The sequence below is a fragment of the Oncorhynchus gorbuscha genome, linkage group LG01 (genome assembly GCF_021184085.1).
Source record: "Oncorhynchus gorbuscha isolate QuinsamMale2020 ecotype Even-year linkage group LG01, OgorEven_v1.0, whole genome shotgun sequence".
NCBI lineage: Eukaryota > Metazoa > Chordata > Actinopteri > Salmoniformes > Salmonidae > Oncorhynchus > Oncorhynchus gorbuscha.
The window spans coordinates 59,538,097-59,550,494 of record NC_060173.1 but is presented as its reverse complement, the minus strand read 5'-3'; the positions used below and the strand labels follow the sequence as shown (position 1 = coordinate 59,550,494).

The 12,398-nt window shown below is 42.8% G+C and overlaps 1 protein-coding gene across 1 annotated transcript; it reads right to left on the bottom strand.

The window, feature by feature from the left end:
* Positions 1 to 8,560: 8,560 nt before the first annotated feature.
* On the bottom strand, positions 8,561 to 9,113 carry LOC124045426 (sericin-1-like). Its single transcript, XM_046364752.1, has 2 exons — positions 9,086 to 9,113; positions 8,561 to 9,000 (listed from the first exon to the last, which is right to left on the bottom strand). Exons 1-2 carry the CDS (start codon positions 9,111 to 9,113, stop codon positions 8,561 to 8,563), a joined length of 468 nt encoding a protein of 155 aa, XP_046220708.1.
* Between the last annotated feature and the right edge of the window lie 3,285 nt (positions 9,114 to 12,398).

Genomic DNA, 12,398 nt, shown 5'->3' with positions numbered 1-12,398 from the left:
TGGAATATATTCCAGGATTCTTCCGATAACATTGAGGAGTTTACCACATCAGTCACCGGCTTCATTAATAAGCGCACCGATGACATCCCCCTCCATCCGCACTGAGCTAAAGGCTAGAGCTGCCACTAATCCGGATGCTGATTAGAAATCCTGCTACAACCTCTGAGTCATAAAACAGTCAAAATCCCAAGACTAGGATCGAATCCTACTATGCCAGCTCAGATGTGCGTCGACTGTTGCAGGGCAGATTACAAAGGGGAACCCAGCCGCGATTTGCCAAGTGACGCGAGCTTACAAGACAAGCAAAATACCTACTATGCTCGCTTTGAGGCAAGCAACACTGAACCATGCATAAGAGCACCGGCTTTCCGGACGACTGTGATCTCACTCTCCGTAACCCATGTAAGACCATTGTTTCAAGCAGACCACCATAGTCCCTGTGCCCAAGAATGCCAAAGCAACCTGTCTGAATGACTATCACCCTGTAGCACTTAAATGTGTGGCTATGAAATGCTTTGAAAGGCTGGACATGGCTCCCATCAACACCATCATTCCACAAAGTTCTACAGCTCCACCATTGAGAGCATCTTGACTGGCTGCATCACCACTTGGTAAGGCAACTGCTTGGCCAAAAGGCGCTACAGAGGGTAGTATGTATGTTACTGGCCTCAGTCTGTAGCTAAGGTGGCCTGTAATAGTAAAAAGAACAGACACAAGTTTACTTCTGCTGCTTTCTTAATTCTGAAGAATGTATTTTTTTCTCTACAACATAAATGCACTTTACCTAAAGCAGAATTAAAAATGTTCCACAAATAATCCTGTCTTACTGTATGATTTCACATGAAAACCAAAATGTATTTCACATCAATACAATAAAAACACTTATATATGAAAAAGAAATAACTGAATGTCTTTATATATACCGCTACCTCTATAGAAAACCTACAACAATGCATTCAGCTTTAAGATTGTAGCACCTCCATAAAATCGTCTCTCTCTCATGCACCCGCACTTCTACACTAAAAGTCCACGCTCCAAACTGAGTCGGCCAGTTTACCAGCTTGTGAGCACAATTTTACAGTACAAGTAAACAGTGTCTGTGACTTGAAAATTGTTTTTACCTCAGCAAGCATCAAGCAAACATATACTCGCACTCATTGTAAATCACATACTTCTCTCACTCAGTTTGACACAAAACCAACACAAAACCTTTCCTAGCGTAATAATACCTTGACTAAGTTGTTAAATAGCATTTTATTACACATTCTTTCGATATTATAAAGTTTTGAAGTTCTGTTACACATTTGGAATAGTATAAAGAATGGACACAAGTTTACGCCTGCAAAGTTCTGCTTTCTTTACTCTGAAGAATGGTGTGCACGCTTGGCCAGAACTTGCAGTTTCTTGTGCTACCACAGTGCAACTGCGCAATCTATTGGCCTGATGGACTACTAATGCTAAAGCATGTAGAATATTCAATTTACATTAATTAAGACAAATTCATTTTTTTATATAAAGGGGTGTCTGATTTTAGTGACTTTGTTTTCAACCCATTACACTCTCCCCTCCTCTTTTGGATGAGTGGCATCCATTTGTTTGTCTGTCAAGTCAATTTCTAGTCCGTGTCTAGCATGTCCAGACAAGCGGTGTTCCTTCGTGCCCGTAACCTCCTTGTAAAACTGGATAAGTCATCGTGTTTCCAGGCACCATGTAAGAATTGAGCACAACTGCGTTCGCTCCTTGTCTCCGTGACTGGTATGACGGGTGTCCTAGACTGTCATAGCTAAACATTTCTCTGGGTCTTCCAGTGCATGTGGACCTTCTCACATGTAAGTATTTCCATTGACCTCTTGCCGCTGTACTAGCACAACATGTTGGAGTTCCTCCTGCACTTCCATCCTCCCCTCCGTGCTGTTCAGGTCCTTCAGACTGTTGCTGGATCTGTTCTATTTCCTGTGCCACTTTAGGTCTGAACTCCTGAGCAGTAGCTTGCAGTCTGGTACGCCACTCTGGTTGGCTTGGTTGTGGTCTGACATTGCTCTGATGGACCAGCGGACTGCGCTGGTAAATATAGTAGCTTTCCTCTTCATCTGAACTGTCAGATTCTTGGTCAATCATGTTACTGTTTGTTGTCTGTTTTTATCGTGGTGTTGTTCTTTTCACAGGTTTGGTTGGAGTGTCTTGATGCACTGGCAAGTCATGTACAGGTAACAGGGGGTTGACACTCCAGCATGACAATGCCACCAGCCATACTGCTCGTTCTGTGTGTGATTTCCTGCTAGACAGGAATGTCAGTGTTCTGCTATGGACAGCGAAGAGCCTGGATCTCAATCCCTTTGAGCACGTCTGGGACTTCCTTTAGATTTTTTTGGGGGGGACTATTTATTGTTCCGTGTGGTGAATTCAATGTAGGGGCTAAAAGCAGTAAAGCCACATGAATGTTTTCATCAAATAATGGTTTTATACACAGTACCAGTCAAAGGTTTGGACACACCTACTCATTCAGGGTTTTTTCTTTATTTTTACTATTTTCTACTATGTAGAAAAGTATGAAAAAACACATCTGGAATCATGTAGTAACCAAAAAAGTGTTTAACAAATCTAAATATATTTTAGATTTTAGATTCTTCAAAGTAGCCACCCTTTACCTTGATGACAGCTTTGCACACTCTAGGCATTCTCTCAACCAGCTTCACCTGGACTGCTTTTCCAACAGTCTTGAAGGAGTTCCCACACGGTGCCCTGCTCACACACTCGTTCCAAAATATTGACTTAGTCGCCACACAACACTAGGTTCCTTCTCTTGCTGCCCGGATTCAGTTCTTGTCCGACCCAGTCAAATGTCCAGTGACAGAACAGGCCTTGGGCAAGCTGACACAATCTATGCTCGCCGTACGACAGCAAACAAAACCTCAAACTTGTGCCATGGCCTATTGGTTTATGTCCCGAACACGGACACCACTCACAGGTGTGTGATCCCCAAGACACAACGGGGGATGATGATAGCAGTGGCAGTCAGTGCCATTTCAGATGAGGGAGGACACATTTTTTTCATAAGCATGGCCTTATCTCTCTTACAGCATATTGGATGACTGTCATTAATAATTCATTCACCCAGTTAAATGTAACAGCAATAGGTTTAGTCTACTACATGATACTCCAATTTTCCCTATACCCATCATGAGGTTGCTACAACCTAGCCTATGAATATTAGTTTACAGCGTAGGTGCACACAGGTCTAGAGACAAATTTGATGTGAGACATGGACAGACAGTGACATTCAATACCGCCCTTGCACATTCTTGCCTGCATCTAGGTAATATTGGGTGTAATCATTAGTCCAACAGTTGCAAATGAGAGTTCCATTTGGGGAACAAAATCGGCGGAATGAATACACCCCTGATCACGCTTAAACACAGTTTCATAGCAGCCACGCTGGGTTCCTTCTCGGATCTACGTTATGCACTCTGCTCCTTTCACCTCTTCCCTTCGCTTGTGGCCTTCAATACACAACATGTATGTGACCAGGCAAAAAAAACTTTCCAAGCCAAACCACTACATCGCTGTCTCTTGCCACTCTTGTCTGCATCGAGCTGGTATAGAGTGTTATCATTAGTCCAACATTTGCAAGGGAGAGTTTCTATTGGACAAATTCAAGTATGTTTATCCCCATTTTGTTCCGCTACACACATCCTACATCGTTGTCACCATATTAGCTAAAGTAACAGCATAGCTAATAGAACTAACGCGTTAGTAAACCTTCTACAATCACTCAGTAACGTTAATGTACAGTCAGCAAGCAGTTACACCGGCGGGCCCCGTGGCATTAAATTTGTAAAACCAAAAACCTTATCTTGATTTGGAAGAGTTGCAGTGTTGGATACTCATAACCAGCAAGCTAACTTGGCATCTCTCTGTTTGAGCAGGGTGTTTCAGTAGGCTAAACTAGCTAGCTGAATTTGCTAGCTATATAATTCAACTGAATGTTAAAAAAAATGACAATCTCTCTCCATTTCTCTCTTGCTTCTCCTTCATTTAGGAGGAAATTAATTTGTTCAAAACTGTACAGCTTTTTTCTTTTCTTTCTGAGTCAACTACTCACCACATTTTATGTACTGTAGTGTTAGTTATCTGTAGCTTATGCTTTCAGTACTGGATTCATTATCTGATCCTTTGATTGGGTGGACAACATGTCAGTTCATGCTGCAAGAGCTCTGATAGGTTGGAAGACATCCTCCGGAAGTTGACATAATTACTGTGTAGGTCTATGGAAGGGGGTGAGGACCAAAAGCCTCCTAGCTTTTGTATTGAAGTCAATGTACTCAGAGGATGACAGAAGTTAGCTGTCCTCCAGCTACACCATGGTGCTTACCCTACAGAATGCTGTTGAGGCTTCTGTAGACCTTCTTTACAAAATAGGGTGTTTTAATTAATTATTTGGTGACGTGATATCTGGTGATTATATTTAGTATAGTTTTAACTAAAAATTATAACTTTTTAATTTGTATGGAAATTCACTGAGGAGGATTGTCCTCCCCTTCCTCCTCTGAGGAGCCTCCACTGGATGATAACCCATGCCCACAATGAGTTATGTGTGAAGCCTCACGACAAGTGGACCTCTGGCCACACATGGAGCAGGATGTGGCACAGTACATAAGGAGATGCTTAACCTATAACCAACTCCAACCTTCCAAACCACTTCACAGAGCACCTTTACAACGCAAGAGTGAATTTTATCCCTGGAGTTCAATCCAGATTAGGATGGGATACCTCTGGCTGATCCTGGCTCTCTGCGTCCTTTTTGACTCCAACCAACCAGATGCACTAACGAGCGTACACCTCAGCGGGTATCGATCGTCCTGTGCGACGATCCAGGACTGCTAATCACCAACTACAGTGGCAAGAAAAAGTATGTCAACCCATTCACAAAACATGACAAGTAACAAACACTGATACATAAGGACAGTCACACAAATGTTAAATACAATGATATAGAAACAATACAACAACAAAAAGAATACAAACAAATCTCGGAGTTGTGCCTGTTGTCATAGAGATAGATAGAGGACTCATCAAGGATATAACCCGTGTTAGCATGGACATTGCCATTGAGGGCTTCCACCATTTTAAAGTAGTCAACTGGGTGGGGATTGCTTTGAGTTGGAAGCAATCAACCAATGAAGAAGAAGAAAATTGACTACTTTAAAATGGAGATGTGTTGGCTATCAAAGACTCGATAATGGTACAGATACAAAGATGTGCCCTCTATCTATCTCTATGGCCTGAAGTTCAATCATGTATTTGCCCTCTCATTGGGAAAACCAGTGGAGAGGTGTTGGTGTATGACATGCCCTACAAGGAAGAAGATTATTATTGGACTAGTTTGTATGATTTAATCAAATAATTACATAATTCACTGTTAATTGAATGTGTATGATGTATGTCTAGTCTGTTCTCTTTCCCCCAATTATTTCATGGGAAGGGTTGTCATGGGTTAGACGGAGAGAAATGTGGCGGTGATATTTTGTGACTATGTCTGATTTGTGCCATCATTTGTACAATAAAAAACATTGCCACAAAAATATGAATAATAATACTAATGCAATACATACTGCCACCACTCGGGGGAGACAAAATAAAGCTCAAGCAAGAAACAAGGGGACTTACAATCATGTTGGCTTCCAGCGCCTCCAGCAGTTGGTTGGAGCCTGAACACAAAAACTATACTGACATGTGATTAGTGCACACTTGTAGCAGGTGAGAAATGGATGCTTGCGTGTGCAGGTTTTGCAAGGTAGTGCAGAGACGTATAGGGCCTTAAAACATTTTAATGCAGTGGGCTAAATAAGGGACACACAGAGTGTTTCTTGGTAGTCCCTTGTGTCTCAGCTGGAAAAGCATGACACTTGCAACGCCAGGGTTGTGTGTTTGTATTCCCATGGGGGACCAGTATGGGGGAAGAAAGTATGAAAATGTATGCACTCACTATTGTAAGTCACTCCGGATGAGAGCATCTGCTAAATGACCAAAATGTAAATGTGGTCTTACACAAATCTACTTTGAAACAAAAGCATACACCTCACACACACGGTTAATAAAGGGTTTATGAATTATGAAATTATTTAAAAACATATATGAATAAGATTCCACCCATGAGGCTACTGGAGGAAAGGGATATGGCTATTACTAGGTGTTTTAAGTGTTTTTCAATCCATTTCTGGCAGGCGTAACCCTGGGAGTACAAATCTTCTCACTCGCCCAGCTCTAATGCAAATTACGAAGAGGGAGGGTTAGACTACTGTAGGTTGTAGAGTCCCCAGTAATTTAGGTTGTATGAGAAGGCATGGCTGTATGTCTCCATGTACGACTCTTCAAAGAAATATCCTCCCAAATGCATACTTACATCTGCTACTGTGAGTAATTAGTATTTTTAAAGATTCACCCATCACCCCCCCCTCACACACACATACACACCCATATACACACACACACATTATTATGCACACATCCACACACATATACAGTGCCTTCAGAAAGTATTCACACTCCTTGTCTTTTTCCACATTTTGTGGTGTTACTGAATTTAACATGTATACAATTTAGATTTTGTGTAATTCATTTTAAAAAATGAATAAGCAAGTCAATACGTATTCAACCCCTTTGTTATGGCAAGCCTAAATAAGTTCAAGATTAAAAATGTGCTTAACAAGTCATTTTTGAATCCCTACCTCCTCTCAAATATACAATTATCTTGTTAGGTCCCACAGTCAAGCAGTGAACTTCAAACACAGATTCAACCACAAAGACCAGGGGGGGTTTCCAATGCTTTGCAAAGAAGTGCACCTACTGAGAGATGGGTAAAAATGATTTAAATGCAGACAATGAATATCCCTTTGAGCATGGTGAAATTATTCATTACACTTTGGATGGTGTATCAATACAATCAGTCACTACAAAGATACAGGTGTCCTTCCTAACTCAGTTGCTAGAGAGGAAGGAAACCGCTCAGGGATTTCACCATCAATAGTGACTTTAAAACAGTTACAGAGTTTAATGGATGTGATAGGAAAAAGCAGAGGATCAACAACAGTTTAGTTACTCCACAATACTAACCTAAACGACAGTGAAAAGAAGAATGCCTGTACAGAATACAAATATTCTAAAACATGCAAAAAATGTGACAAATAAATGTACTTTATGTCTTGAATACAAAGCGTTATGTTTGGGGCAAATCAGGGGAGAGGGGTGGGCCTGGAAACAGGAGACAAAGGGCTGTGAGACAGAGGATTAATTCTAGATACCTGGAAAGTGGGATGTATACGGAAGGTGAGCGGGATCAGCAGACGAAGAGCAGAGGGGCTAAGAATCTTAGCGATGGGGAAAGGGCCAATTAACTTCTCTGGGATTTGTGGGACACTAGCGTCGCCAACAGCCAGTGAAATTGCAGGGCGCCAAATTCAAAACAACAGAAATCCCATAATTAAAATTCCTCAAACATACAAGTATTTTATGTATCTTGTATCTTTATGTATCTTGTAAATCCAGCCACAGTGGCCGATTTTAAATAGCTGATACGGCGAAAGCACACCAAACGATTATGTTAGGTCAGCACCTAGTCACAGAAAAACATACAGCCATTTTCCAGCCAAAGAGAGTGCTCACAAAAGTCAGAAATACCAATTAAATGAATCACTAACCTTTGATGGTCTTCATCAGATGGCACTCACAGGACTTCATGTTACACAATAAATGTGTGTTTTGTTCGATAAAGTTAATCTTTATGTCCAAAAACCTCATTTTAAATTGGTGTGTTATGTTCAGAAATGCATTGTCTCAAACAAACATCTGTCAAGCCCTGACCTTAGAGATCCTTTTTATGTCTCTATTTTGGTTTGGTCAGGGCGTGAGTTGGGGTGGGCATTCTATGTTTTGTGTTCTATGTTTTCTATTTCTTTGTGGTTGGCCAGGTATGGTTCTCAATCAGGGACAGCTGTCTATCGTTGTCTCTGATTGGGAACAATACTTAGGTCCCCTTTTTCCCACCTGTGTTTGTGGGAGGTTGACTCACTTTGATTTTGAGCTTCACGGTTTGTTTTTGTAGTGTTTAGTTTGGCGTCATATTGATTATAATAAAGAAAATGTACGCTCACCACGCCGCACCTTGGTCCTCTCCTTTGAACAGCCGTGACAGAACCTCCCACCACCAAAGGACCAAGCTGTGTGGAAGAGAGGACTGGACATGGGAGGTCATAATGGACGGCAAGGGATCCTACACATGGGAAGAGATCCTGGCTGGAAGGGATCGCCTCCCATGGGAACAGGTGGAGGCAGCCAGGAGAGCGGAGGCAGCAGGAGAAGGGAACCAGCGGTATGAGGGAACACGGCTGGCAAGGTAGCCCGAGAGGCAGCCCCCCCCCCCCAAAAAATTGGGGGAGCAAACGGGGAGTGTGGCGGAGTCAGGTTGGAGACCTGAGCCCACACCCCGTGCTTACCGGGGCGAGCATGTGACTGGTCAGGCCCCGTGCTATGGGGTGATGCGCACTGTGTCTCGGCCGAGCATTCACAGGCCGGTGTGCTCGGTGCCAGCGTCCCGCATTTGCCGGTTGGAAGCTGGCATCCAGCCAGAATGGGTGGGGCCAGCTCTGCGCTCGAGACCGCCAGTACGCTTCCACGGCCCAGTGTATCCGGTGCATCCGCCAAGGAAGAGGCCTCCTGTATATCTCCCCAGCCTGGTGAGTCCTGTGCCTGTTCCCAGAACCAGGTCTCCTGTGTGTCTCCCCATCCCGGTGAGTCCTGTGCCGCTCTCCAGCCCGGAGCTGCCAGAGTCACCCTCCAGCCCGGAGCTGCCAGAGTAGCCCTCCAGCCCGCAGCTGCCAGAGTCACCCTCCAGCCCGGAGCTACCAGAGTCGCCGTCCAGCCCGGGACTCGCTACGAGGGTCCCCCGTCCAGGGCCGGCGGCGAGGGTCCCCGCTTTAGAGGCGCCACCTAAGTGGGCCAAGCCTGAGGTGGAGTGGGGTCCACGTCCCGCACCAGAGCCGCCACCACGGATAGATGCCCGTATTGACGGTAACGGCAGCTTTCCCACTCGCCTTCTCCGGGTCCTGACGAGGCATCCGGCTCTTTGTCCTCTGTACCTGTGTCGCTTCCTCTTGCAAATAATGGGGATGTCGGCCCTGTCGGGTGTTTGGCGAATGTCCTGTGCGTCCTCCTTGTTGTAGAAAAAATCTTTGTCTAATCCGAGGTGAGTGATCGCTGTCCTGATATCCAGAAGCTCTTTTTTTGCCGTAAGATATGGTTGCAGAAACATTATGTACAAAATAAATGACAAATAACGCAAAACAAAAACACATAATAAAACTGCTGCCATTTCTTCCAGCGCCATTTTAATCATTCTCATCCCCTCTGAAAATAAAGTTCCCTACTTTGTTTAACTCATACTGTATATTTATTGGTATTTATTCAAGACATTATCAATGGTGAGTCTAAAGTGAATTACTTGTGAGTTCATCAATAGTTAATTCAATCAATAGTACATTTTTTGCGTCATCGCTGCGAGCCATCATGACCCTCAAAAGCCATGACAGCCGCAGTTTACCTGTGCATATAACTTTAGCGCCGCCCTAAAACCCCTATCCAAATTCGACACAAACCTTCAAGTAGCTATTTAAGGAGACATTATATAAACTCTTTATAGTGTTTTATTTACATTTTAGAAGGTGATAAGTTGGACAAATCGGTTGAAAAAAGCAGTTTCCTTATTCACTATCATTCAGTAGCATTCACTTCCCCCTCCGCCATTTTTAAAAAGACCCTGCAGAGCTTCTTTGCCTTCTTCAATCATGCAGAGAAGGGCAGCTTGGTGGTCTCATCATCGATTATGTTGTAAAGGGGAGAATGTGTGCTTTACAATGGTATTAATATTAGAGTTAGCCTAGAAGTATTCCATTTTTTTGGAGCTAAAATAAGCTCAAGTATATGGAACACTGTGATGTAAGGAAAACCGCTAGGTAGCAGAATCCATCTGTAGAAGTGAAGTTTTACTTTGATGTCAAATCAACTCATATTATTGCTACCTTCACTGTTGTGCTAGCTAACATGCTACTTAACGGTGACACTAGTATATTGACATGCATATTGGTATTAAAAGACAGCAACGTATTCACCTAAAAATATAGGTGTTTAGGCAAATCATTAGTTAGCTAGCTATCAGATGAATTGTGCAAAAATATGATAGCTAACGTTAGCTAGCTAAGGACTAGCCAGTCAGTCAGTGGTGGTACAGATTGAAACTGGTATCAACAAAATGTGTTTCACTCTATCCTATAATACATGACATTGCTAACTAGGCATCGTTTAGCTAATAAAAATGTTTATTATTGAAGTTTAATTAATATTTTAGACACTCACTAGACATCTTTGGTAGGTAGCTAGCTAGCTAGATAGCTTGGTTTCCATTTTCCAACAGATGTTTCTAAACCCCCTGATTGTTCATCAACAGTTACTGGTCTTGGAACTTGTTGCCACAGGTTTGTTGAATCCTGAGAGAATAGTCTGCCAGAAAAAAAACTCTTGCTAACTATTTGCCTCTAGTGTCAATAAATATTATTGTTGCCAACGGTTTGCCACCGATTCACCACTTGTGGCAAACATTTGCAAACATTTGGCAACATTTTGTGGCACACTAATACGTTTGTAGGAAGTTTGCAGCATTCAAATTCATTTTTGGAAGGGATACTGTTCCTTTGATATTTTTGTAATACTGTATTTTCAAATTAATGGTACGCTCTCAGAAATTCAGCTTCATTTTCAGTTTGTGTTCATTTCAAAGTTTCAAATCTTAAACAGTAATTACCATTTAAATTCAAATAGTTACCAAGTGTTTACTATTTGCCCAATTTCTACTTCAGACACTGTAAAAGGAACTGCTACAGATGTTACAGTTGTTGCCCTCAGACACAGCTTGCTGCTTTGCGACTTGCCCAAGTGGTGGGATACACCCTACTCATGTGACTTGTGGTCTGTGTGTGTGTGTATGTTCTTTGCCTCTGGTCTCCAGGCACCAACTAAAGTACTGCTAGCCTACTCCTCTGACCAGAACACCAGCACACAGATCCCAGAAGGGAAGGGCCACTCCCTCACTGTTTTCAAATCGTGGAGCCCGGCCTAGCCTTTAATTCTCTGGGAGACTCACATCTGCAACTACTTTGACCCTGGGAGAAAATAGAAAGTTGGCAGCGTGGCCTGTGATTTGGATGCATATACATATCGAAGCCGGTACTGGAGAGGCCACTAATATAACAGAACTGCTAAAGGGTGGGAGGTCGGGAGGGGCTGCTGGAGGGATGGATGGAGGATCTAAAAGGAAAGAGCTAGGCGAGTGTTTACTGTACTTCGGTTTTACCTCTGTTACATGTTGGATGGACAGAGACATGTCTACAGACCTTCGACAGAGTGAGATTTGGAGAAAAAAAATCATGACATATTGGGATTCGTGATTCTACATGTAATTCTATGGTCAAATCGGCACATGAATGAATGTGACAACAGAAAGAGAATTAGAATTCTATGAATATGACCGACAAGGCTACCAAACTTACGTTTGGAACAGAAACAGCGACAGCATGTGGACTTTGCATCATAAACTCAAAGCATTGCCCTGGACTTGACTTTGTTCCATAGATCAAACTATCGTGTAAATTAGGTGGAGTTTTGAGTTAAGTTTAAAAATATAACTTAATTGAAGGAAAAAGTAAGTTCTTCTGACATGGACTCAAGGTTCCTTTAGAAGAGCTCATTAATTCAATAGGCAGAGTGATCATTGAGAGGGCATGCTCGGTCCATATAATGGTACTGTAGGCCTCTTGATAGCAGACTGCTCCTCCCTGTGTAGTGGTCTGCTTATGCATCCCTCTGTAGTCAAAGGGTGTATTTACACAGCCAGGATGCTCGAAATGACATGATCCACATATAGACAGCAGCACTGGAGGAGGATTAAAGGCGGGATAACTTCGGAAAAGTCAAATAAAATACACCAGTTTATTGTTTTAGCTGTACCGTCAATGACCCGCCTCAAAATCATCCTTAGCCTTTTAAGCCTAAATCAAATGAAGTTGATCCCCTCTGGAATGGTTTGAGGGTCCATATTACATACAGTTCCTGGCCTTCTCGGATACAGTAGGTGACCAGAGGGACCAGCCTTGGCTCAGTTTACCGATAGAATTTTGCCTTAAGAGTATTTTAATGATGCATCATTCCAACAACGGCCGAATGTAGCTTGCGTTTGCAGAGAGAATGTTCGCTAAAGCCGGTGTACACTACATGATTTTGGCCCTGCTTTAGCTGTCCCAGACAAGTTTTTGCGACCGGAGACAAAATCCCCATGTCGTTGCCGACTTGAG

Excerpts from the sequence above, each read along its gene's own strand:
- LOC124045426 (XM_046364752.1), bottom strand. The coding sequence starts at position 9,113 with ATGCCTCGTCAGGACCCGGAGAAGGCGA. Across the intron at positions 9,001-9,085 it reads TCAGGACCCGGAGAAGGCGA|GCTTGGCCCACTTAGGTGGC; the intron begins GTGGGAAAGCTG and ends ACTCCACCTCAG.